Source organism: Podarcis bocagei, assembly GCF_964188305.1.
Source record: "Podarcis bocagei genome assembly, chromosome: 3".
In the NCBI taxonomy this organism is placed as follows: domain Eukaryota; kingdom Metazoa; phylum Chordata; class Lepidosauria; order Squamata; family Lacertidae; genus Podarcis; species Podarcis bocagei.
Window position 1 is genome coordinate 7,217,049 of NC_138127.1, and position 24,167 is coordinate 7,241,215.

At 40.7% G+C, this 24,167-nt stretch overlaps 2 protein-coding genes across 2 annotated transcripts in view; one reads left to right on the top strand and one right to left on the bottom strand.

The window, feature by feature from the left end:
* ANGPT2 (angiopoietin 2) overlaps positions 1-2,824 on the top strand; it is a 52,433-nt gene extending 49,609 nt beyond the window's left edge. Inside the window, exon 9 of the mRNA XM_081189141.1 lies at positions 1,470-2,824. Coding sequence (XP_081045267.1) covers positions 1,470-1,630 — 161 coding nt within the window. The 3' untranslated portion in view covers positions 1,631-2,824. The remainder of the gene's footprint in view (positions 1-1,469) is intronic.
* The window catches only part of MCPH1 (microcephalin 1), a 133,096-nt gene that overhangs the window by 97,007 nt on the left and 11,922 nt on the right, over positions 1-24,167 (bottom strand). Inside the window, exons 4-12 of the mRNA XM_081189088.1 lie at positions 22,975-23,059; positions 22,143-22,257; positions 19,376-19,516; positions 18,522-18,617; positions 16,975-17,925; positions 12,209-12,318; positions 9,347-9,384; positions 8,483-8,645; positions 2,840-2,917 (exon numbers count right to left, since the gene is read on the bottom strand). Of these exons, the coding sequence (XP_081045214.1) occupies positions 2,840-2,917; positions 8,483-8,645; positions 9,347-9,384; positions 12,209-12,318; positions 16,975-17,925; positions 18,522-18,617; positions 19,376-19,516; positions 22,143-22,257; positions 22,975-23,059 (1,777 nt within the window). The remainder of the gene's footprint in view (positions 1-2,839; positions 2,918-8,482; positions 8,646-9,346; positions 9,385-12,208; positions 12,319-16,974; positions 17,926-18,521; positions 18,618-19,375; positions 19,517-22,142; positions 22,258-22,974; positions 23,060-24,167) is intronic.

The window sequence follows — 24,167 nt, forward strand, 5'->3', positions numbered from 1 at the left end:
AGGCGGCTACCTTGGAAGCCTGGAGAGCGAGAGGGGTCGGTGCACACCGACCCCTCTCGCTCTCCAGGCTTCAGGTTCCTTTCGACCTGCTCTTTGGGGCTGCCGGGGGGAAGCCCACCTCCAGCCCCAAAGAGCAAGTCGGGGAGCAGCGGAAAGGCGCGCAGCGGAGAGGATGCTGCCATAGCCGCGCGCCACCTCTCCAGCCGGGAGAGGGTCGCGGGGCTATGGCAATACCCCCACCTCCCGCAAAAGCCCACAGGAGCCGCACACCCTTTAAGAAGCATGCGGCTCCTGTGGGCTTTTCTACGAGCAGGGAGAAGGAACTGACTGGCCGCGTCAGTCCCTTGTCCCTCCTGATGAAAAGCCCGCAAGAGCCATGCGGAGCTTGTGTGCGGCTTTTGGGGGCTTTTCCTGCCTGCCTTCCCCCTGCATTTGCTCCATAGGACGCACACACATTTCCCCTTCATTTTTGGAGGGGAAAAAGTGCGCCCTATAGAGCGAAAAATACGGTACTTCTGAATGCCATTTGCTGGGGCATAACAGTAGGAAAGCTCATATCCTGCTTGTGGGATTCCCATAGGCAATGGTTGGCCACTGTGGGAAACAGGATATTGAGCTGGATAGGCCTTTGGTCTGATCCAGCAGAGCTGTTCTTATGTTCCTACCACAGGAACTTCACTCTGTAAACACTGCAGCAACTGCTATTACGCATAGTAATAACAATTAGAAATAATTGTGCAGGCCCAGCAAAAGTAACTAGCGCCACTAGAACAGCTCATTTTTTAAACTCACCATTTTTAGATATATCTAGGAACTATAAAACCTAGAGAATGGCAACAGAGGGGATTCTGTTGCCCAGAAGCGGATAAAATTTGCAGGCACGGCATCCTCCTCTGAAGGGATGAATACTTTCCACATAAGAAAAGGATAGCTGCTGTGGTTTTCTTGCAAAAGAAAGCTTCAGGTTCTGGGGTGCCTGAAATAATTCCCTATGGTTTGGGATCAATTTGTATAACAACAGTGTTTATAAGAAAGGTGCCCCTAGAGAAGAAACCTGCTAATAGGTCCAGGGATTTTTGTGTTTGTGGGTCTTTTAAAGTTGACTGAGCAGAGAATTAAAAGGGGGCGATCAAATTTGATCCAGTGTGTTGAAGCACTTGATCCAGCACAAGGATCTCAGGATGAGTGCCAAGAGGGCTACATCATGTTGAACTTGTGCACTAAGATATATGTCTTTGATATAAAGCAGTTCCTGTTCAGCTTACTTAGAATGAGAGTAGCTAGAACAGCAGGTGTCAGGTGTATACGTGTATATAACATATACACATATACATATATTCTAGTATGTTGTGTACGTGTGATTATTTTAAGATTTATTAAAAAATCTGAGAATCTGTATAAACAACTTGAAAGCAATGCATCTATTATTGTTTTTTCACACTCCATTTCATTTATATTTTTTAAAACAGGATGGTGGTTTGATGCATGCGGTCCTTCCAATCTGAATGGCCTGTACTATCCATTGCGACAGAACACAAACAAATTTAAAGGAATTAAATGGTACTACTGGAAAGGCGCAGGCTACTCTCTCAAGGCCACAACTATGATGATCCGACCAGCAGATTTCTAAAAACATTTGCTCTTTGTATGAAGTGCCTATTGAAATAACTTCAAAATACTATATTTGACAAATATTTTAAGACCACAGATGCAGCTTAACTGGTTTTTCCCCGCCTGGATAACATGCACATATATCCTTCGGGAATCAGCTTGTTTTCAACAGCCACTGAATTTCATCGCAATTAAATGTCAAGCAAGAAGAGGTATCTGATGCAATAATGATTTGGCAAAAGAGAACAATAAAAGGACTCCCAACCAGCTTAAGGTGTTTGTGCATAACTGGAACTGTGAAATACATCTAGATCATAAACAGAAATTACTTAAGCTTTCGAAGTGATTCTTTATGCCCTTTTACTGAACTTTAATGACTACCTTAAAACAAGGGACACTTATTTGGTCATCTTTATTGTATTCCTATTCCTATCTCATGCCATGGTTGTAATTATGTACATAAGCACATTGTTTTGTAATTACTTCCTGTAGTCTGATTCCTACCATTTGTAATCACATATTTGGGGATATTTGGTAGCCCACACTAGTATATTTAATAAGGATTTGTAAAAAATATTTCTATGCTTTACATCCAGTACCAAGTATATAATAATAGACAACTATTTCCCCCTTTTAATATATCAGATATTTCCATCAGTATTTTAAAAGTCAGAATAGCCCTGCAACACATATTGTGTGGTTAAATATATTTTGTAGGAAAATTGCACTTTTCTTCTTTCCTAGTTCCTTTATGTTTAAATAACACCCAGTAGTTGGGACATTTCTCGGTGTTTTGGATGCATTTAAACAACAGCAAACTGTTTCTGCTTTCTCTGAGAATTAAGTACGGATTAGAGCAGGAGTACCGGGACCAGCTTCCCGGGTGAAAGTTGACATTCTGATAACAGATGATTGACAGGAGGGTTGCCTCCACCCACCTGTCAAAAGCCTTTTCACAACATTTCCACTTAGGAATCACACCATAAGGGATGTTGTCAGCCCCATGTCTGGTGAATGGGGCGGTTTCATTAGAAATTTTACATGACTTGAAAGTTTGAATATTCCCGTACTAAGAGGCCTTTGTCAAGAGAAGGTAAAGGGGAAGAAATTTTTTTGTCACCATTTGATTGGATATATTGTGAGCACACTTCTGTTGTTGATCCATATTCCAAGATAAAAAATTGACTTATTTCTGAATAAGTTAAAAAGTAAACCATGTATTACTTACTGGGGCTGCAGGGAAATCCACAGAGAGTTCATAGGGTTCTTCAGACATCCAGTGGCCATATTCAAGAGACCACAACACCTACAAAAAGATCAAACTATATTTAGTTGTATTCAGAAACTGAAGAGTAGTCTGTATGAATACATAAATAAAATAAATCAGAAGTTAAGCAGGCAGCACTATATTGGGGTTCTACTCCCCATGTCAGATTCTGGAAAGCTATCAATTAGACATATAGACGTATCATGGTGAAGAAAACATGGCACTATAAATTTTAATCTACTTAAACTGTTTCTCAGAAGTGATATACTACTGTGCAGTAAGAAAAGATGAAAACTTAAAAGTCAAGGAAAAACACTAAGGAAAAGCTCAATGAAGGTTAAGCGTTTCCAAGTCTGTAGATATGGGTTGGACCCACAGTGTTATTTCAGGTGTTTGGGATTTGGGGCATTTTTTCCTTTTCTTTCCTCCCTCTTTAAACAGATGTCCATGCTGCATCACAGACTCCTTTTGAGGTGCCCTCAGTCTGAGAAGCAAATTTGCTGCATTACAAGGCAAACAGCTGTTCAAGAAGCACAACCTCAGTGCTCTTTTGAAAATGGAAAGCAACTGCTCATGTCTTCGGATCCCGGCCATTGAGCCCAAGCTCTACTTATTTCTTTTCTAGCACACTGTTCATTCATGATCTCTAGGTGGGCTACAGCATAAGGGGTTAAAACAATACCTTCACACTATCAAACAGATAAAACACCACACTTAAAGTAGTCATAAAAAGGTAAAGGCAAAGGACCCCTGACAGTTAAGTCCAGTCACGAACGACGCTGGGATTGCAGCACTCATCTCGCTTTACTGGCTGAGGGAGCTGACGTTTGTCTGCAGACAGTTTTTCCTGGTCATGTGGCCAGCATGACTAAGCCACTTCTGGAGAAACCAGAGCAGCGCACGGAAATGGCATTTACCTTCCCACCACTATTTATCTACTTGCGCTGGTGTGCTTTCGAACTGCTAGGTTGGCAGGAGCAGGGAATGAGCAACGGGAGCTCACCCCATCGCGGGGATTTGGACCACCGACCTTCCAATTGGCAAGCCCAAGGCTCTGTGATTTACACCACAGCATCACCCGTAGTCATAGGCAACTCCAAACTTTCTTAAAACTAAGCTACAACTGTGGAATTGAACTCCATCAAACTAAGCCAAAGGCTTGAGGTAAACAAGATTGGCACCAATTGTACTTCAGCAAGTGAGGTACCTCCGCAAAGAGGACCGCTGCAAGAGAATACCAATGTTGATGTTAAAAAACGAGTCTTGTGGCACTTAGAGGGCAACAAAGGAAGCACAGCATAGCTTTTCATGCACTACAGTCATAAGATGCTGTCTTATTATGGCACTGGATGATCATGAAAGCTAAAGGTGCCACACAACCCCTTGCTGCTTTTGCTGCTGACTAAGGCTGCAGTGCTATACCCACTTACTTGGGAGCAAGCCCCATTGAAATCAGTAGGATTTACTTCACAGTAGACATGGTTATGATTGGGCTGTAACATGGTTGATGTAGGATTGAGCTGGAAAACAACGCAGCATAGAAACCAAGCTTGCTTGGCTGTTTTGAACAGATCTGATGTAAAATTCAAATACGTCTTATATCGGCTTGCAACTATGCCACTACTTAGTGGCATACATTGCAACTATGCCACTAGTCCCATGAGACAGAGAAGTAGAGAGGAACAGTGACTTTTATCTATGCAGCATTAACTGCGAGTAAAAATCTACTTTCTTGCTACAGACCCAAGCATCTACCAAATTTGTGTTCCTTAGATGCGTGAGTGGCTCCCCTGGATAGCATGTTTGTGGTTCAGCAGCCTATAACTGTGGAAAAGACCTGGTGGAAGTCAGAAAACCTCCTTTGTGTATGGCTTTTTTGGCCCTAAAAAGTCACCCACTTGTAGCTGGTGATCTTTGGATACAAGTATATTTATCAAGTTTATTGCTTCTTTTATTTGGCAATCTGGTTAGAAAAAGGTTTCGGATGCAAAGCACAGTTGTTGATTTATTTCGGCAATCTGCAGCAATTCAAAACTGTCTCAAGTTATGAACATTTAATAAAACTTAAGTTTTTTAAAAATATGTATTCTCGGCTCCCACACTATATAGGACACACGTGCAAGGATATGAACAAATAGTTTAGGCTTCCTTGCACCAACTGGCCATCCTCCCTCAGCTGTAACTTGACTGTAATTACAGTAGCTAACTCCACTGGCAATTTCTGTCTCTCGGTGCTATGCAAAATTAGATAATGTGTGAAACAATAAAACAGACAGCAAAAATCAAAGCCATTCATTGTTAGATCAGTGGTCAGCAGCTGGGGTGTTCATAACAATGATTTAACATGCCCATACCCGGAAGGGCCATTACAAAGAGAGCTGAACAAAAGATCAAAACAAGTGCAGTTGAAAACGGTTCAATGACTTTTTCCACAGGAACAATATGACATCCTCTGTTATGTGTGTCACTTCCGCCACTAGCTTCTATTTAAGAAAAAGACCGGGATGTGTTCTGTCACAAATTTTCACCAATAAAAGATTTAATGCAATTATTGTCTGGTAAGTGAGGGAAGAACATTGCTAACAGCATCCGGTGACTTGCCAAATCTTTGCCAACTCATGGTAATCCTTCTTAAATCAACAAAGGGGTTGTGGCTCAGAAGCATTAATGGTTGAATGAAGGCCTCTCAATTGTCTCTGAAAGCTCTTGGAGTAATAATGGACCGTTTCAAACAAAGCAATAAACCATGTTTTAGTGCTAGGCAAAATGCCTGAGTGAATCTTCTGCTTTCTGCACACCCATCTTGTTTTCCTGAGTGGATAGGGTGACTTTGCTAACATTCAAAGTGACTTTCTCTGCATATAAACCAAAGACCTTGGGTTAGTCTCAAGCTCTTGTCCATTTCAAAATATGCTAACTTTAAACCATGGGTTATGAAGCAGGCTTGTTTAATTAAGCCAGCATTTGTGATAAACTACAATCCCCGGTTCACACACAACAAGCAGAAATAAGGAGAAAGTGAAATTAAATACTGGCTCCATCACCAAATTCTTGGAGCTTTTCCCAGGCTCAACCCCTCCCCCCATTCTTTTCTCCCCCCCCCCCTGTTCCTGGACCTCAAGGGCTCTTCCAGTTTGTCCTACTCAAATACCAGATTATTTTATCTGAGAAGTTTGCAATGCACAGTACACATGACACACAAGTTATCCAGGTCACTTTGAATGTTGCTAATGGAAAGACCATCACTGAGAAAAGAAGATACTTGTGAAATATAACATTTCAAGAGATTCCGGTATGGCTAACGTAACACCAAATAGGGGAAAACAGAAAGCAAACATTAGACAATGCAGTTCAAATCTTCAAAAAACAAGTTGTGTAAAAGTTTTAGTTTAAAAGTACTTATTAATGTACAATTGCAGGCCATACCCATATTGGTTGTATTTACAGGCCTGATTCAGAAACATCTAGCCAGATATCATTTATTTCAACATGGTTTCAGAAAATATGATCCATCTGGCACAGAAATCCCCTGGCATTAAATAACTTCCTGTTTCTGCAGCTGTGTTTGATTCCTTCCCAATCGTGGGACAGTGGGGCTTCAGTTGCCTTTTGCTTATAATCTATTTTTCTTAAAATAACTATGTAGAGTTTGAATACTAGTTTGCCATACTTTTGAATGTCTATGTTTTATCCCATTAGATTTTAAAATAATGTAGAAAATATACGTACAGTGGTGCCCCGCAAGACAAATGCCTCGTAAGACGAAAAACTTGCTAGACGAAAGAGTTTTCCGTTTTGGAGGTGCTTCGCAAAACGAATCTCCTATGGGCTTGCTTCGCAAGACGACAATGTCTTGCGAGTTCCTGCTGGTTTTTTTCCCTCCCCCCCCCTTTCCAAGCCGCTAAGCCGCTTATCAACTGATCCGATCAGCAGATAAGCCGCTAAAAGCCGCTAAAAGCCGCTAGTAGCGCTAATAGCGCTAATCCGTCAATGGGCTTGCTTCGCAAGACGAAAAAACCACTAGACGAAGAGAATCACAGAACGGATTCTTTTCGTCTTGCGAGGCACCACTGTAAACCCCTTGCTGTTATTTCTGGAGTTTATTTGTAGGCTGATTTAATGCTGAAAGCAACTCCTATACAGTGAATTGAAAATCTAGATTGAGGTGGGGAATCTTTTGGCCTAGCAGGCCAGATCCCTATCTGTCCCAACCTTGTGGGCCAACTTTGACGAGTGAGCAGGATGACCCACCTGTCAATTACCTCATGCCATTATGGTGCCAGAGGATTGACACCCATCCATCTGACAAAATCCCTTGTGCAGCACTTTCCAAGTGCCCAACAGTCAGTAGTACTGCAGTTCCCAAGAGCCTTTGCCAGCCTGATGTCTTCCTGTGCCAAGCATAGGGCTAGCAAAGCTGATTTCTGCAGGGATCAGCTGCACAATCGAGTTCCCCAAGGGGAACTTGGTCATGCAAGTTGACTCCTCAGGCTTTAATGTCAACTTCATTCCTGCTTTCTGGAAAGACCAGCTGCATGGTCGAGTTCCCCATAGAGAAGTTAACTGCATAGCTGATCCAGCCTGCTCCGCACCTGACATCACATGTGCTGGGTCAAATTTGGAGGTTCCCCACCCCAATCTAGATGAATCAAGCATATTCTCATGGTTTAATACAGGCTTCCTCAAACGCGGCCCTCCAGATGTTTTGAGACTACAATTCCCACCACCCCTGACCACTGGTCCTGCTAGCTAGGGATCATGGGAGTTGTAGGCCAAAAACATCTGGAGGGCCGAGTTTGAGGAAGCCTGGTTTAACATGTATGTTCAGTTCAATGTTCACCAAACCATCATCAGATGTTCAGCAAAAGTTGTAGTACTGGATAGCATCCAGAAAATGACAAGCAGAAATCTGTTTGTACAATGGAGCTTTCTCACCTCCCTTCCCCCCTTGTAAAGTCAGTCCTGAGGGTTGGAGGAATGATATGATATGATGCATGATATTGATATGCGACAAAGAGCTGCAGCTGTGTGTGTGTGTGTGTGTGTGTGTGTGTGTGTGTGTGTGTGTGGAAATTAGAGGCCTCACCCCTTTTACTCACACAAGGGGCTCCTCCCCAATGTAATCATCTAGCAACAGTCATCCATCACCATATGGGTGGAATCAGTTATTGCTTTAGTTCTGTTTCCTGATTACTTACTAACAACAGAAAACAAACATCCATCCTAAAATTAATTTCCCTTTGGTTTGGGGTGCAGAGTGGCCTGAATCCTTCAGTCTCTGCTGTGTTCCCAATACCCACCCACCCACCCCCAACTCCATGCCTGCAGTTTGGGTTTGCTTTGGGGGAATCGAAACTCTCAGTGGGAACATTGTACATTAACAGAATGCAAAAGAAATGTGGAAATAACAGTGCTTAAGTTCAGAAGTTTGTATTGATTGCCTTATGTATGACTGTTGCAAAACCTGAAGCTATCCTGATCATCAGCACACCTGAAACATTTCACGTAATGGAGGATTATGTGTTCATTTAGAAGTAGCTAAAAATATCAAATAGTTAAGGAAAGAGAAGAAACAATGAATGGATGGTCAGCCATATTACTTACCCATTCGTAACATAGAATCCAACAGCCGCGAGCAATTCCCATCAATATGTTTAAAGTACGACGGGAGCTCCCTGCAATCACATGGCTTGTATTGTCACGCACTTCATCTGAAAACAGAAAGCCTCCCAACTTCTTCACCACCTGAACAACCACATTCTGCTTCCTTCAAAGAGAGATGGAGAGAAGTCCATAATACAAGTTAATATGGCTACATAGAATATTTTTGAAATTGTGGATTTTTTAAAATTGCTAAATGCATATCTTTACATATCCATAAGCACTGAAAAAACATCAGCACAAATATGCTGGTCTTGACTTAGGCTGCAACTTTAAGGACAAGTAAGATTTGGGGGCTGCTGCATAAACATACAGAAGGTTGCACCACCAGTCATGCTTCTTCACTGACACATGTTTCTCCATATAGGCAATGATTTTTAGGGTTTACATACACAAACTCACAGATATATCCCTAAGAAGCAAAGTATTTCAGAAACCACCACTAGACAGAATGGAAAGTGCAAGTTTGTCAGATGCTCTTTGCTAAGTACGTGGAGAAGTCTTGCTGCATATTATGGCAGCTGCCCTCAACATCTGGCTTATTTGTAGCATCCCTTAGAAAATAGCATGTGTTCTATAGTACCTGTTGCACAAAAGTAACTAAAATAGATTTAAAATAGAAGCTCCCTCTTCACAAAATCAACATCCATAAGTTGACTGTGACAGGACAAGGATGAAAGGTAAGAGGAACTAGCGTTCCACTGACCCGCCTCACATGTTTACACTTCACTGGCTTGTAACACCTGCCTGGGTCTACAAACCAAGATATACGCAGGCAGGAATGTCATCAAAATATCTAGTACTTACTCAGAAGGCATGCTTGTCATGACCAATGTTCTTGATGGCTACAGGGTTAAGGAAGGAAAGAAGGAAGAGCATGTCAAACAAGCATGAGACATTTCCACCCAGAGTTGTAGTTATCAACCTTCCACTGAAGACATAAAGATGTAAATCATATGAAGATTAAAGTTTCCCCTTACTGGTTATATAGTACAATATATGGAGGTTATGCCAGAAGTATCCAGTAAAAGCAAGATTTTATTTTGTTTCTGTTCACATAGCCTCTGTTGGGAAGAAAGGTTGAGTGCTGGGCCATGCTCAAGCAAGTCTTTTCTAATCAAATCTGTGGCCATTTGGTGTCAACATAGCATCATACACACAGTAGAGGGAATTCATCCCCCCCCCTTCACTGCTCTTATACACTGAAAGGACACAGGACGGGGTTGTGGGATCAAGCTGGCTAGCTTCACACTCCTGCTGCCAATGCACATGCTTGGGCACACCCTGTCAAGCTCTGAGTTTGGTGGTCATTCTGCGGCTATTCTGTATGCATAGCACTTATTCACAGGTGGGGAATTCCTGAATGGTCCTGAATTTCCTGCTTTGTTGGTCAGCAGGGGTCACGGCCACAGCATGCACTGATGGAGAGAGAGCAGTGCTAGCCACACCCTCTCTCGTGCATACAGCATGTAATGAGGCTTGTGTGAATACCCCCAATATGCAAATACTATGTACAGTATGTTACAAGAATAAGAGGATTCTTGGTTATTCATTTTGATGGCCTGGATTCTTTAATACTGGGGGGGGGGGGGATGTAGCTTTAGACATGAAATCCGCTGAGCCTGAACTTGCCTCTATCTCTCGTTAAACTGTAAATGCACTGTTATGGACTTGCCTCCACTGCCTACAGAGGTGATGCAACCATTAAATAATTTGAACATCCTTGATTAATCATATTAAGTTCTGTTGTGCTCTAATCTGCAAGACACACCAAGTGATTTTATTATTTCAGAGAACATGTCATTTAGATAAGTGAATAGATTGAAGCATTGGTCAGATAAATTCAATCACACACACACACATTCTCTCTCTCTTTCCCCTACTGAAGTATATTAAAGAACACATTAGCAAACCCAAAACAAATTATTGGTACAGTGGTAAGCAAAAGAGATCCACTTTGTTAATAGGAAAGGCAAGCCCCACACCCTCTCTGAACCACACCAGAGACTTTGGAAAAGTACTTTGATTCCTGTCTTTGTACATGGAACTGAGCAACACTGAAAAGAACACTTTAAGCTGCCAACTACTCAAAAATTGGCAGCCATTTAATAATTTGTTTGTACCCACTGACTATAAGTGGGACCTGTAATCAAATGGCAGTGTGAAGTCTTCCTCCTCAGTGCACAAGTCTGTTGGACATACCCTCTAACATGACCCTTTGTTCCACTTTCCTTCCACCTAGTTCTCCATCATTCCTCTCCCCACAAAGTCAGTGGCAACTAAGCATGCTGACTGGGCAGCTTTTTAATATTCTTCCCCCCGCCCCCGATTACTGATATCTCCCTCTTGTGCGACATAAGTGACATTCACTCTTGAACTTTGAAAATATAGGAAATATTTATATAGGAATATATATGACATATACAATATATCATAATATATAATGCATTTATCTATCTATCTATCTATCTAGGTGGCGCTGTGATCTAAACCACTGAGCCTCTTGGGCTTGCTGATCAGAAGGTCGGCGGTTTGAATCCCTGTGACGGGGTGAGCTCCTGTTGCTTGGTCCCAGCTCCTGCCAACCTAGCAGTTAGAAAGCAAATAGATAAATGGGTACTGCTCTGGTGGGAAGGTAAACGATGTTTCCGTGTGCTGCTCTGGTTTTGCCAGAAGCAGCTTAGTCATGCTGGCCACATGACCCAGAAAAACTGTCTGCGGACAAACGCCGGCTCCTTCGGCCAGTAAAGCAAAATGAGTGCTGCAACCCCAGAGTCGTCTGCGACTGGACTTAACGGTCAGGGGTCCCTTCACCTACCTACCTATCTATCTATCTATCTATCTATCTATCTATCTATCCAGATAAAATAATAGAATAGAATTGTAGAGTTGGGAAATTATCCATTGATACCCTTCAAAATGAAATGTTTCCAAGGCAGCTTAAAATATAGACTATAATAAAGCCATTAAAAGGAACATAATAAAATACATCAAGGCAGAATGCTTTTCAAACCAAATTTAAGAGCCATTAAGCATCGATCCCCACAATAACAAAGTCAAGGAGTTGAGAGCCAAAATGGGGCCACCAAAGAGAAAAGAGGGAGGTATTGCCCTGCTTGAGGGAACCATGAAATATAATGATATATATTTCCTAAATTAGGAGGCAACGCTCCCCCCAGCCCCCCAACAAGAAACAGCCTTATGAGGATAAGTATGTGCCGTGCCATAGCTATGAAATGCTGAGTTTCAATTGAAAAAGAAACTCAGAAAAACAAAGTCGGGGGCAGAGCAGAATCCACATTCTGTTTGGAAGGAATGGCTTTCTGGAACTCTGAACAGGAACACTTCCGTAGGAATACACGGAAACATTTTGCTGCATGCCCCACTGATCAGGCTTAATCATAAAAAGCCTTGCTGTTGATTCCCTGATTTAGTCCCCCTTGCCCCTCATGCTAAAACTCACCGTGGAGAGGGCAGGGAAGACAGGAACAATACTGGCACCTCTCCCCCCCCCCCAGCAAGGCAAATATTAGATGGATGGGTGATTTAAGAATGCTACACATGGAAGGAAGTCTTTCTCCAGAGCTGTATCCCTATAATGCACTTCCTATATGCCTATTTCCATGCATACTGTATGTGTTCCTTGATATTCTGACCAGGCACACTCACCTTTTTGAGTCTCCCGGTACTCATTAATTTCTCACTAGGCTCATTCACTTGGTCACACAAAAATTCACATGAACCATCTTTGACTTCATCCATGGACAAATTGTCACCACCTAGAAACCAAGGTCATTCAAAACAGCAGTAAATAATCTGGAAAAAGGAAAAAGATTAGATGCAGCACAATTTTTGTAGAATGGACATTTTTCAAAATGTGACTGATGGACTCTTTCAAGCTGTGTAGAATTAAATGCCATGCTATTACAAACTTTCCGTTTGCACCAGCCTTTCAAAGAACCCCCCCCCCATGCTGTTATGGGGGTTCTCCCACCCCCCAAGTCAATTTCAAGGGGTGAAGGGGTGCACAGAGGAGGGAGGAGCTTCCATTGACAGGGCTCCTTAGGTGAATCCCACCCTGGATCTCCCTCCAAACATATGGGGTTCTCCAATATTATGTAAATTATTTTCATCTTGGAACTATACAGGCTACAATTTTCAGCACAAAATATTTGAAACAAATAGGTGAACCCATTGTTGTCGGTTAAAATGTGGCAAGTTTAATAATGTCATTAATGATAATTATATTTCAATATAATTTAGATTGTTTACAGTACAATCCTATTTCTGCCTACTCAGAAGTAAGCCCCTTTGAGTTCATATGGACTTACTCCCAGGTGAGTGTGCACAGGACTGCAGCCTTAATGTTGTCTTTTACTTTGCTATATAGACATTATTTGGTATATACAGTATTCATTTAGTACAAACATGCTTTCATAAAGCAATTGTGAACTTTACCATATTATTTTTTCCTGTATAGGTAAAGGTAAAGGGACCCCTGACCATTAGGTCCAGTCGTGGCCGACTCTGGGGTTGCGCCGCTCATCCCGCTTTATTGGCCGAGGGAGCCAGCATACAGCTTCCAGGTCATGTGGCCAGCAAGACTAAGCTGCTTCTGATGAACCAGAGCAACGCATGGAAACGCCGTTTATCTTCCCGCCGGACTCTAATTGCACTTTGATGCGCTTTCGAACTGCTAGGTTGGCAGGAGCAGGGACCGAGCAACGGGAGCTCACCCCATCGCGAGGATTCGAACCGCCAGCCTTCTGATCGGCAAGTCCTAGGCTCTGTGGTTTAACCCACAGCGCCACCCGCGTCCCTATATATTTTCCTGTATATTCACCCACAATTCAAGTGTTCCACAATGCAAATGGTATATTTAAGAAAAGCTGATATTCAAGACACCTGTCATCTTTTAATACCAGCGATGATACTAGATAAAAATGAAATATGAACTTCGACTGTATGCATTTTTCTCTTGGCAAAAAAGTTTAAGAGCTACTGATATTAAATCTGTGTTTGCATCAATTAGGATAAAGTACAGACTGATGCCACTGAAGTCTCCTTCAAGATGTTCTAGTCCCTAAACAAAGTTACTTTGTCAATTTTTTTGAGCCAGATTGTGGGGAGGGCGTAGGTACTAAACCTTATTTTGCTAGATTTTTTTTTTTTTTTAACCATACATGCTTCCTAAGAGGCAAGACGCTTTTAGAGTAAGCTCCACATCCATATACTGTGTTCCTCCTGTGTTCTTTGGATTCTGGCCATAGTATTTATTGCCTAGATATCAAGTTTAATTTTTAGCCTTGCAGATTATGAATGTACATGCATTCAGTTGCCCACTAATTCAGGAAACTGTATCATTTGAGGTGAAATGTTTACGACTTTGTGATCAGCGGTTATAGAAACTCCCTGAACATACATTAATGCATTTTCAGGAGTCTACAAATACATCACCGGGGCCTACTGTAAACTTAACTTGGACATCCAGCAGAGAAAGCTTCTAGTTAGCATACTTTACTGGAGAAGTATTAAGTTTTTTAAAGTGTCTTGTAATACAGGGTGGTAGAAAATATCTCTTTCAAAATGGAACGAGGCTGGGTCTTATGCAGAACATGGTTAAGTCCTGGGTTGCATGAAGAGGATTGCTACAAGCATCCATTTCCAGTTGCTTCTCCCCTAAAAAATTTTCAGGAACCAAGGCTTTGGGGCGGCTTTGTAGAGCAGGAAGAGAGAAAGCCAAGCTTTACTAATAGAAACTCACTTTGCACTTCATTCTTGAAATAGCAACTTCCATGTGCAACCCCCATGAATGTTTTTCAAATTCACCTTGTGAGTTTGAAACGAGGACAGAATGGGAGGTTAACCCTAAATATGAGAGATTTAGATCATCTCAAATATTGGTCTTCAGGCCTGATCCAAGGTGGGTCCCAGCAGAAGCACTAACACCATTCAAATATATGGTAAACTATTAAGAAATAGGTCCCCAAATGCATGTTTAGGTTAAATGTGGATCCTGAGTCTGAAATGGTTGAAGATTCACAATTTAGAAGTTCTAGCACATAAATGATGCTGTAATATGAGGCAGGGTAGGGTTCACTGGATAGTGGAAATAGTAGTACTTATCAACAGCATTTGATAGCAGTAGTATGGCACTTGGTATGGATTTATTACTTATTTTTGAACAATATCCAAAGGGGTAGATATCTTAGTTTGCTGCTACATAACAACAGTCTTGTTGTACCTTAAAACTGAGCAAATTATGGCACATGCCTTTGTGGGCTCGAGACTATTTTTACATCTGAGTGACATTTCTATATTTTCACAAGACTGAAAGATTTCTACCCTGTACTTGCATATGTTTGAGGGGACTCAGCCTGCAAAAGCTTATGCCATATAATATTTCCTCATCTTCAAGGTGCCAAAGACAATAGTAACCCCAAAGAGAACCATCAGACATAGATCCAAATAGCTGCAGATGCATACATGATTAACAACCTTTCTATAGTTCCCTGAGCTGCCTGAAAAAGCTAAGAAACTCCCCTCCTGTATATAAGCGATATCTGATTTAGTATAAAAAGCTGCAGCAAAGTGATGGAGCCATGGTGAATCCATGAAAGTGTCTGGTTATATGCAGAGGGCTCTGGTTTATTAAGCTATGCATGCCTGAGTTAAATACCCACGAGGAGGGGCTGTGGGACAAACCCCTCCCATACAATCTGGAGCTTGTGGTTTTACTTAAGTAGTATGGGATGAAAATGCTGCACCGTAGCTCCAATGCTAATAGATTATCATTAGGAAAGGCCTGTACATACATTTGTGAACCAACTCTAAGAAATACTGGCTGCGTTTCATTGTATGGTCAAATGAGCAAATGTTTATTTAGCATGTTTATTTAACTTGAATTTAGCAAATAAAGCTGTAACTTTGAAAGCTGTTCTGTATTATATTTGCAATTGGCATCCATTCATTGTTCTACCGCACATCACTACTGAAAAATTTGCATTCAGTTTAGACATTAAGAGGAAGGCAAGGTTGTTATTTTCTCCATGCAATCATCAAATTATTCACTCCAAATGTGAGATTTGAATTCTGGCTGATCGTTGACTTCAGAAATCAACACAATGAGGTTTACTTAGAATACATGTAAAGCAATCTCTCATTATAGCCTGAGCAAGTTTTCTCAGAAGTAAATTCCACTAGCGCCAGTGAAGGATACTTCTTAAACTGGCAATCCCATATAAACATACTTGGGAGCAAGACCCACTGAAGTGAACAACACTTGTAATAAATAGAAGACGCTGACTTTTTTTTTAAAAAAAAAGCTTGTTCTTTACTAGAATAAATGAATTATTTCACATTTAGTACATTCTTAAATCACTATCTACATCACAGAAACTGAGAGACAAAAGCAATAGATAAACCTGCTTTGAGAATCAAGTAATTTTTGCTGAAAATCTGAAATTGTATTCATTACATATGCCACATTTTTAATAATCATATACATACATTTTTAATCCGTAATAATTCTGTTCAGGGGTTCTTTTTAAAAATTCAATTCACAAAACACATGTAACCGCATATGATTCATTTTCACCAGTTTACCCCCACTTTCACTTGACTAAACAAGACTTCCCATACACAAGAGTGTATATGGACTATACATTGTATTTTGCTTGAAATTATTGAAGTATGCAAGCCCTAAACATTAAATCCTATTTAACATAAAACACATGACCACGAAACAACTTCCACCCACCCAAGCATCAAGGCCTTAAAATTTCAGTAATTCAAAGAATGTGATTCTTACAATAATATAATATACAGTAAATAATATACTTAGGAAGTCAAATGCTGAAGATTCCCCATGATGTATATATCTTTTAAAAAATGGTACCTGCCAAATTTGGTACAGTAATTCGGATTTCTACCATTCAAGAACTCTTGGTAGCATTAGATTTTATAAGAAATTGATTCCACTTTGAAAAACACATTAACTGTAGACAGCAAAACCTCACGGAACCTGCAGAAAGCTCCAGGGGCACAATACTGATGCATCCAAATCCCACCCCCTATTTTGTTGGAGGGTCCACAGGATCAGGCCCTATTTCTGTGCCAGAGCTGGACTACCGGGCTGGTGGAGTGGATTTTGTAACAATGAGGTTACAAAAACATTTATGGAGTACTATCAAAAAGCCTCTTATTCTCACTCCATTTGTTTTCCAAATCTAGGCCTCTAAAAAGTATTTTCTGTTGCCGTTTTCCCCACTCAAAATATTGATACCATGTATACGGAAGTCCTCTTCCACCAATATGTGTTCTCAACAACAACAAAAAATCTCTCTCAATCTACACTTCAGAATGAAGATTCTCAAATGCTTTTAAGTAGCTTACAGGGTTTTACCTCTGGATGTTCATTCTTGGAAGTAACTTACCAGTTGTGGGAAAGCATCTATTTATATTGGGTGTGGAATTTTTTTCCTGAATGCTGGGCTTTGGAAGACAGTCTGGGGTCTCTTCAGTGTCTCCTTTTGTCCTTTTTGACATGCACTTTAAAGTTTCACTTTCTTTACTCCAAGGGAGTACAGACAGCATGCAGTCACTACCTGTAGTATTCTCATTAATCTCAGCCACCCTTTTCCTCTTTTTACTTTTTACTGCAGTGGTTTTACTTGACCCTTGCAACATTGGCTCAGGACTCTGTGATTTCTGCAGGCATTGAAAAGGAAGGCTAACTCTACTTTTATGCTTATTGCCATTAGAAGGTGAAAAATAATCTTCAAAAGAAGTATCTTGGTCTTTAGCACACTTAACGGGAGTGAGCACTGATTTCAAGAAGTCATTCTGAGAATCACTCTCACGTATTACCGAGGTATTCAATCCAATACTTGATCTCCTCCTCGGTTTCCTTGGCTTTCTGTCAGTGGAAGAACATTCAGTTGTTACCAGAGAAAGACTTTGATTAACTGAAGGTAGCTCACTTTCTGAATTTATGTGATAGTTGCTGCTACTTTCAGCAAATTCCAAGTGGTCCAGTTTTTCCGAAGACAGTCTGTACTCATTGTTTGTCTGGAAAAGGTGACTTCCAGTCTTAGCTGTAAAGCAATCCTTCATTTCACTGTGTTTCTCTGCAGAGGACATTTCTGCTTTCGCCATTGTGGGAAGCAAGCCATCTTCCAAGCAAAATGTATTTCTTAAATGTTTGCCACTAGATTCTTTCAGAGTTGTGTGTTTGGAGTCACCTGCGTAAACTGGAGAACTGCCTAGCACTTCTCTGGCTCCTTCAACTTCAGGCACACATTTGCTAGATTCCTTTTTCAGGTTCTTGCTTTTAGAATTTCCCAACAAGTTAGTGAAACTTGAGTTTAAATGGTCACTGCTCTCTCCTACAAGCAGAAAGCAATTAACATTGCATTAAAAGCAGAAAACAACCAGCATCTTAAAGACGATTCAAAGAAATCGGCACAACACTATTCAGTTATTTTTGAAAGAGGCTTTAATCCCCACTGATTTCAGCTGATGGTTGGGTGGACAAGGTTTGGTGAATATGGCCTTGCGAGCAAAATTGCACTCTGGCAACAAGTAACTTGTGTCTGGTTAATTCCTGTGATTACTTTGTATCACAAATTACTTTGAAGCTTTGAACAAGGCAAGAGACTTAAAAAGTCATACTTTTATGCTTACAATTAGAAATACTAGAGCATCAAGAAACTTAGCATTTCCCCCTCATAACTGAGAAAAGTCTATTTCAACAGCTCTCTTCAGTAAAACATCCCATGCAGTCCTTAACCTTTGTATGATTACAGCATCATACACACCATGTCCACTGATGCAAGCCTGGAAAGAGGCCACATAGCCAATTTAATCTCATATGCATCGTTAAAACATCTTATTTACAATATACTATCTAACATGAGACAATATTTTATATTTATGTTTTAATTTTTACACATGAATACTAGAAGTCTCCCCCTCCTTTTACCTGATGACAATGCGCAAGCTGAACTGGTAGAAACAAGAATTGATTCATGCATTGCTGGATTAGAACTAGAGTCAGATCCCTGAGACATCTGTGAAGCTAAAAGTGCAAATAATTAGCTAAATAGTTCATAGATTCAATTTTTGTATTTCAATACATGTTAAGGTACAGAACAAATAGATTTATTAAATACTAATGTGTTAATACAAACACCATACTACTATATAGTACTATATTTACAAGCCTTTTAGAAATTCAAATTAGTTTTAAATATTTTAGATGTGTTAAGTGTTCAGTATTTAATAGTCATAAAGCTACTGAGAGACTTGTCTGTCTTCAACGAAGGATTGTTAACAGCTTAGAGGAGTTCTTAAATCTAGATCTGACAGGCAGAATATTCCCCACACTTCTACTGGTTTCTGCTTTTTGATATTGCAGAGAAGGAGAAAACATGAAAAGAAAAGTCTATTTATGATTAAAATAAATATAAATGTGCTAGTTTAGAACAAAAAAGTAACATGTTCTTGGGTCTAGGAAAACTTTCACATCCCATCACAACACTTAGTGTAAAGCGTAATGCAATTTTTCTCATACTTATTTATATTAAGAGCAAAGTAAACAAGGCTTCAATATGTATGGGTTTAGAGAACATACACATGAATAAGCTGCAAAACTTAAGACATCAAACTCAGGTGTTTTACACAAAATAACAAAATATATCAGTATGTTTCCAGCACTATAGTCTGGTTCAGGGGCAAAATACTGGCAAAATGGTGACAATGCCTAGAAAACATCAGCAGTAAAAAAGTAAAATAATTTTTGCCCTTTCACAAATCACAAGAAACATAGAATCATACCAGTAGGGGAAAGATTTTCTCTTTTCTCCTTCATTTCTTTTATTCTTTTCTCCATTGCTCTGCACTGATACTTTATTTTACTTGCTGGGCTGTAGACTAATGAACCATCATCTTTAAATAACAAAACCGGTGCATCTGTTTCTAAAAGGCAAATTATAAGGCGGATTCAATATTCAATGGCAATATTCAACGTAACATTTTGAAAAGCTAATTTTATACAATTTTATAGCTACAGGTTTTGAGCAAGTTTCCAAAAACTTTCCAAACGTATCTAAACAAGTGGGAAACACAACTAGAATGCTGCAGTGTATCTTCACCTCCTCACAGTATCACTCTAGTTCATGGTTGTAGCCAATCAGCTATAGCCTCCCATAGGACACAACATTCATCCAATTCAATATTTAATTCAGTTTATTGTGGCCAAGAGATTAAACTTGAAACATGACAGATTCAGTCAGTCGATAAAAGAACCAAACACATGCAATACAACAGAGGCAGTCAATGTGGTGTTGTCTACAAGTTATTGGACTCCGATTCCTACAATCCCTCACTATTGGCCATGCTGGCTGAAACTGATGGAGTCCAAGAACGTAGGGAGGTGTTCACATTAGCTACTACTGCATTACAACAGGCTTGCTCAAACTTGGCCCTCCAGATGTTTTGAGACTACAATTCCCATCATCCCTGACCACTGGTCCTGCTAGCTAGGGATGATGGGAGTTGTAGGCCAAAAACACCTGGGGGCCGAGTTTGAGGAAGCCTGCACTACAATATAGGGATATGAGGTGGGATAAGCAACACATGCTAACCCAACAATGGAAATTAAGATCAGGCTGGTATTTCACCAGCTATTTCCTGGTCCTATCTACTTCTGCCAATACTTTTGTCACTGCTAAAGAAACTACAGCGGTACCTCGGGTTAAGTACTTAATTCGTTCCGGAGGTCCGTACTTAACCTGAAACTGTTCTTAACCTGAAGCACCACTTTAGCTAATGGGGCCTCCTGCTGCTGCCGGAGCACGATTTCTGTTCTCATCCTGAAGCAAAGTTCTTAACCTGAAGCACTATTTCTGGGTTAGCGGAATCTGTAACCTGAAGCATATGTAACCAGAGGTACCACTGTATGGGAATTTTATCTGCTAATAAATATTTTACTTAAAGCTTACTGATCAATCAGGCAGAGCCCAAAACGGGGGTGGGGGGGGTGGGGGGTGGAAATGCACATGGAAACTAGATGCTGGATGCAGATTTCCCTCTTATGTGTAGCTAACTTTGGCATTTGTGCTGCAGCTAATCCATGCAAGGAAAACTATTTCTATATATAGATTGCTGCTGCTAGATGAAGGGCTACACCAGACTTTTTAAAAAGGCACTAATTCTGGAGAAACCTTAACAGAAAATATTATTCCGAATGTAAGTTATCTGATTTATAATATCCTATAGAATTCCACAGTATGGAAAGGCTGAGTGTCTAACATGGGTAGTGGTGAGGAAGGTTGGCTATCTGGGTCTCATTACCCTTGTAGAAAAACTTTGGAGTGTCTGTCAAAAACTGCTCCCTTTCTTGCTCAGAGTTGGTTCTGAATGTGGGTGAAGCACATATACTTTATTGTAGCTTACTGATTCCAGGAAATAATAGTAATAATAGTAATAATTTATTTCCACCCCTCCCATCTGGTTAGGTTTCCCCAGCCACTCTTGGAGGCTCCCAACAGAATATTAAAAACACAATAAAACATCAAACATAAAAACTTCCCTTAACAGGGCTGCCTTTAGATGTCTTCTAAGTCAGATAGTCGTTTATTTCCTTGACATCTGATGGGAGGACGTTCCACAGGGCAGACACCACTACTAAAAAGGCCCTCTGCCTTGTTCCCTGTAACCTCACTTCTCGCAGGGAGAGAATCACCAGAAGGCCTTCAGATATGGACCTCAGTGTCTGGGCTAAACAACGGGGTTGGAGACGCTCCTTCAGTTATACTGGGCTGAGGCCATTTAGGGCTTTAAAGGTCAGCACCAAGACTTTGAATTGTGCTCGGAAACGTACTGGGAGTTAATGTACGTCTTTCAGGACCGGTGTTATATGTTCTCCACGGCCACTCCCAGTCATCAGTCTACCTGCCACATTCTGGATTAGTTGCAGTTTCCGGATCACCTTCAAAGGTAGCCCCACGTAGAGCGCATTGCAGTAGTCCAAGCAGAAGATAACAAGAGCATGCACCACTCTGGCGAGACAGTCTGTGGGCAGGTAGGGTCTCAGCCTGTGTACCAGATGGAGCTGGTAGACAGCTGCCCTGGACACAGAAATATATCCAGCCAAAGAGAGGAGTACAGAGGAGGCTGGCCCAGAACAGAGACTAGAACTATGTATGACAGCTGAGCACGCCTGAGTTTCTCCTTTCTAACCAGAGACTGCAGAGTGGGAAATCAAAGGATTCAGAGCACATTGACCCCAAACTGGCCATTGGGGAGGATTTGAGAAAGTTATAGAGAAACAAGTTTGTGGAAAATTTAGTTGCTCCTGTTCCTCTTTCCTCCACAAATGATCAATTAGTAGGGAAAGACAAGAAAGAGGAACAAAATAGTGAAGGAAGACATTTGCCTTCTCCCTTCTCTTGGTTTATCTGACCCTACAAATTTCACAGGGGCCTCCACGTCTTGATATTAGTTTCAATTACAATTGAAAAACCATTCCTTAAGACCATCCTCAAGTTTTTGAAAATCCCAGTATTTCTTTTCAGTGCATTAGAACAGGTTTTATACTTGCCTGTTGCTGCTTTTTGCATAGCTAACTCTTTAGTCAGAACATCGATCCTTTTTTGCAGTCTCCTGTCATTTTCCGGAGCTTTTCTAACAACGTCTTTGGGCTGCATGCATTTGTGCTACGAAACAACAACAACAAAATATTTAAAGCATTCATAAATCTAAGAAATAATACTTCTTTCACATTTCTCACAGGACATGGGAAGATAGAAATACTGTATATAAGGTATAATATATTTCCACCAAACCACAGCACAGCCGCCAAAACATTCCTACCCATATCTAGCAGTCTTGTCAGCATGTGTGCACTGGTTTCCTCCTATAAGTACGCAATTTCAAAACTGCAGGAACGCTGCATGAGCAGCTTTTTATTTTATTTTAAGGAAATACTCTCTTGGAAATCTACATAAAGCCTGCTGAGTAAGATAAACTGAAACACTCCAAAGGGTGGGTTTTGCACATCCCATACTGACCTATAATAATAATAATTTAAAAAACAACAACAGGCTACAGACATTTTGGCTTCATATGAGAAGTTGAGTGACCCACCATAAATTTATGGAGGCAAAAGGAAGGTTGAGGGGGGCAGCTGATAACTGCAATGCTAATAACAAACATTACCAGATAATTTTCTCAGGGTGCAAGGCTAGAATGTTAGTAAACGCCACTACCTGAACCGCAGATCACTTATAGGTAAGTTGGACTTTGGAACACCTGTGCTAAATTTTAAGCATTCAACCCACTGATAACTTTCAGAGGACCAAAGATTAATTAGGATCAATTTGAAATAAAAATTAAAGGTTACATTCAAGACCATTAGGAAGCTATATACACACCTTTTTAAAAAATTGAGGTAACCCTTCATTAGTATTTATTGCAGGATACAGTGACTCATCAACATGTGCTCCAGCTTCTCGGCATCTGAGCAAAACAAAACAAAAATGAATTCATATATATCTTTAGTGTAAAATTTGGTTGCAAAGCCACAGCTGACCACAACCCCTAGAACAGGCATAGGCAAACTCCGGCCCTCCAGATGTTTGGGACTACAATTCCCATCATGCCTAGCTAACAGTACCAGTGGTCAGGGATGATGTGAGTTGTAGTCCCAAACATATGAAGGGCCGGAGTTTGCATCTGCCTGCCCTAGAGGGTATCTTGCTCAAAAGGGTAGGGCTCGAACCTCAGAAGGTGATGGATTCTCCTTTACTGGAGTTTTCTAAATAGAGGTTAAGATGCCCATCTGTCAGGGATTATTTAGCTGTGATTCCTGCATTGAACTAGATGACCCTTTAGATCTCTTCCAACTCTACAATTCTATAGTCTACTTCTCATCTGTTCCTTCCATCATATCTAAAATCTCTTAGAGTTGTATTTTTTTCCTAGAAAGCTCAGATCACCATATGAACCACTCGCTTGCTTGTAAAAGGGATGTTTAATATGCTTCAATTTCTATTTATATTCATTAGAATGAAGATAGAGCACAAAGCTGTAAATAAACTAGTAATTTAGGCACTGGATAGGAAGGACAGGGGTCACATTCCTTAGTTTTGCTGGCACCCAGAGTTCAAGACAAAGCCCTTCTGGCAAGGCTTAAATGTCAGTCACTCTGTTTCATGTTCAAAGTGAGCATCCTTGGTCTCTCCTACTCTTTTGAAACCACAAGCACTGGAATTTCAATGAGAGAACATACACTATTTCTAATACTTACACTTTTATCAGTCATTTCTTCAGTCCTGAAAACTCAGGAACATAAAATTGCCCAGCTAACCTCTTGCTAACATGCATGGCTGTAGCTTCCCTATCTGTGAGCATGCCAAAAAGTTTCAATCCTTTATGTCATGCCTAATCTAGTCAAACCAACCAAGACAAATTTGAAAATCCACACACAGCAGGCAGTAACAGAAAGCAAAACAAAATATTTGCAATGTGGTCTAACAGATACGTTTCTTCCCAGCCACTATGCCTTTATCTACAGCCTTTCCTAGGAATCCATAGATCTGTTACAGAAGCTTCAGAGATTAAGGAC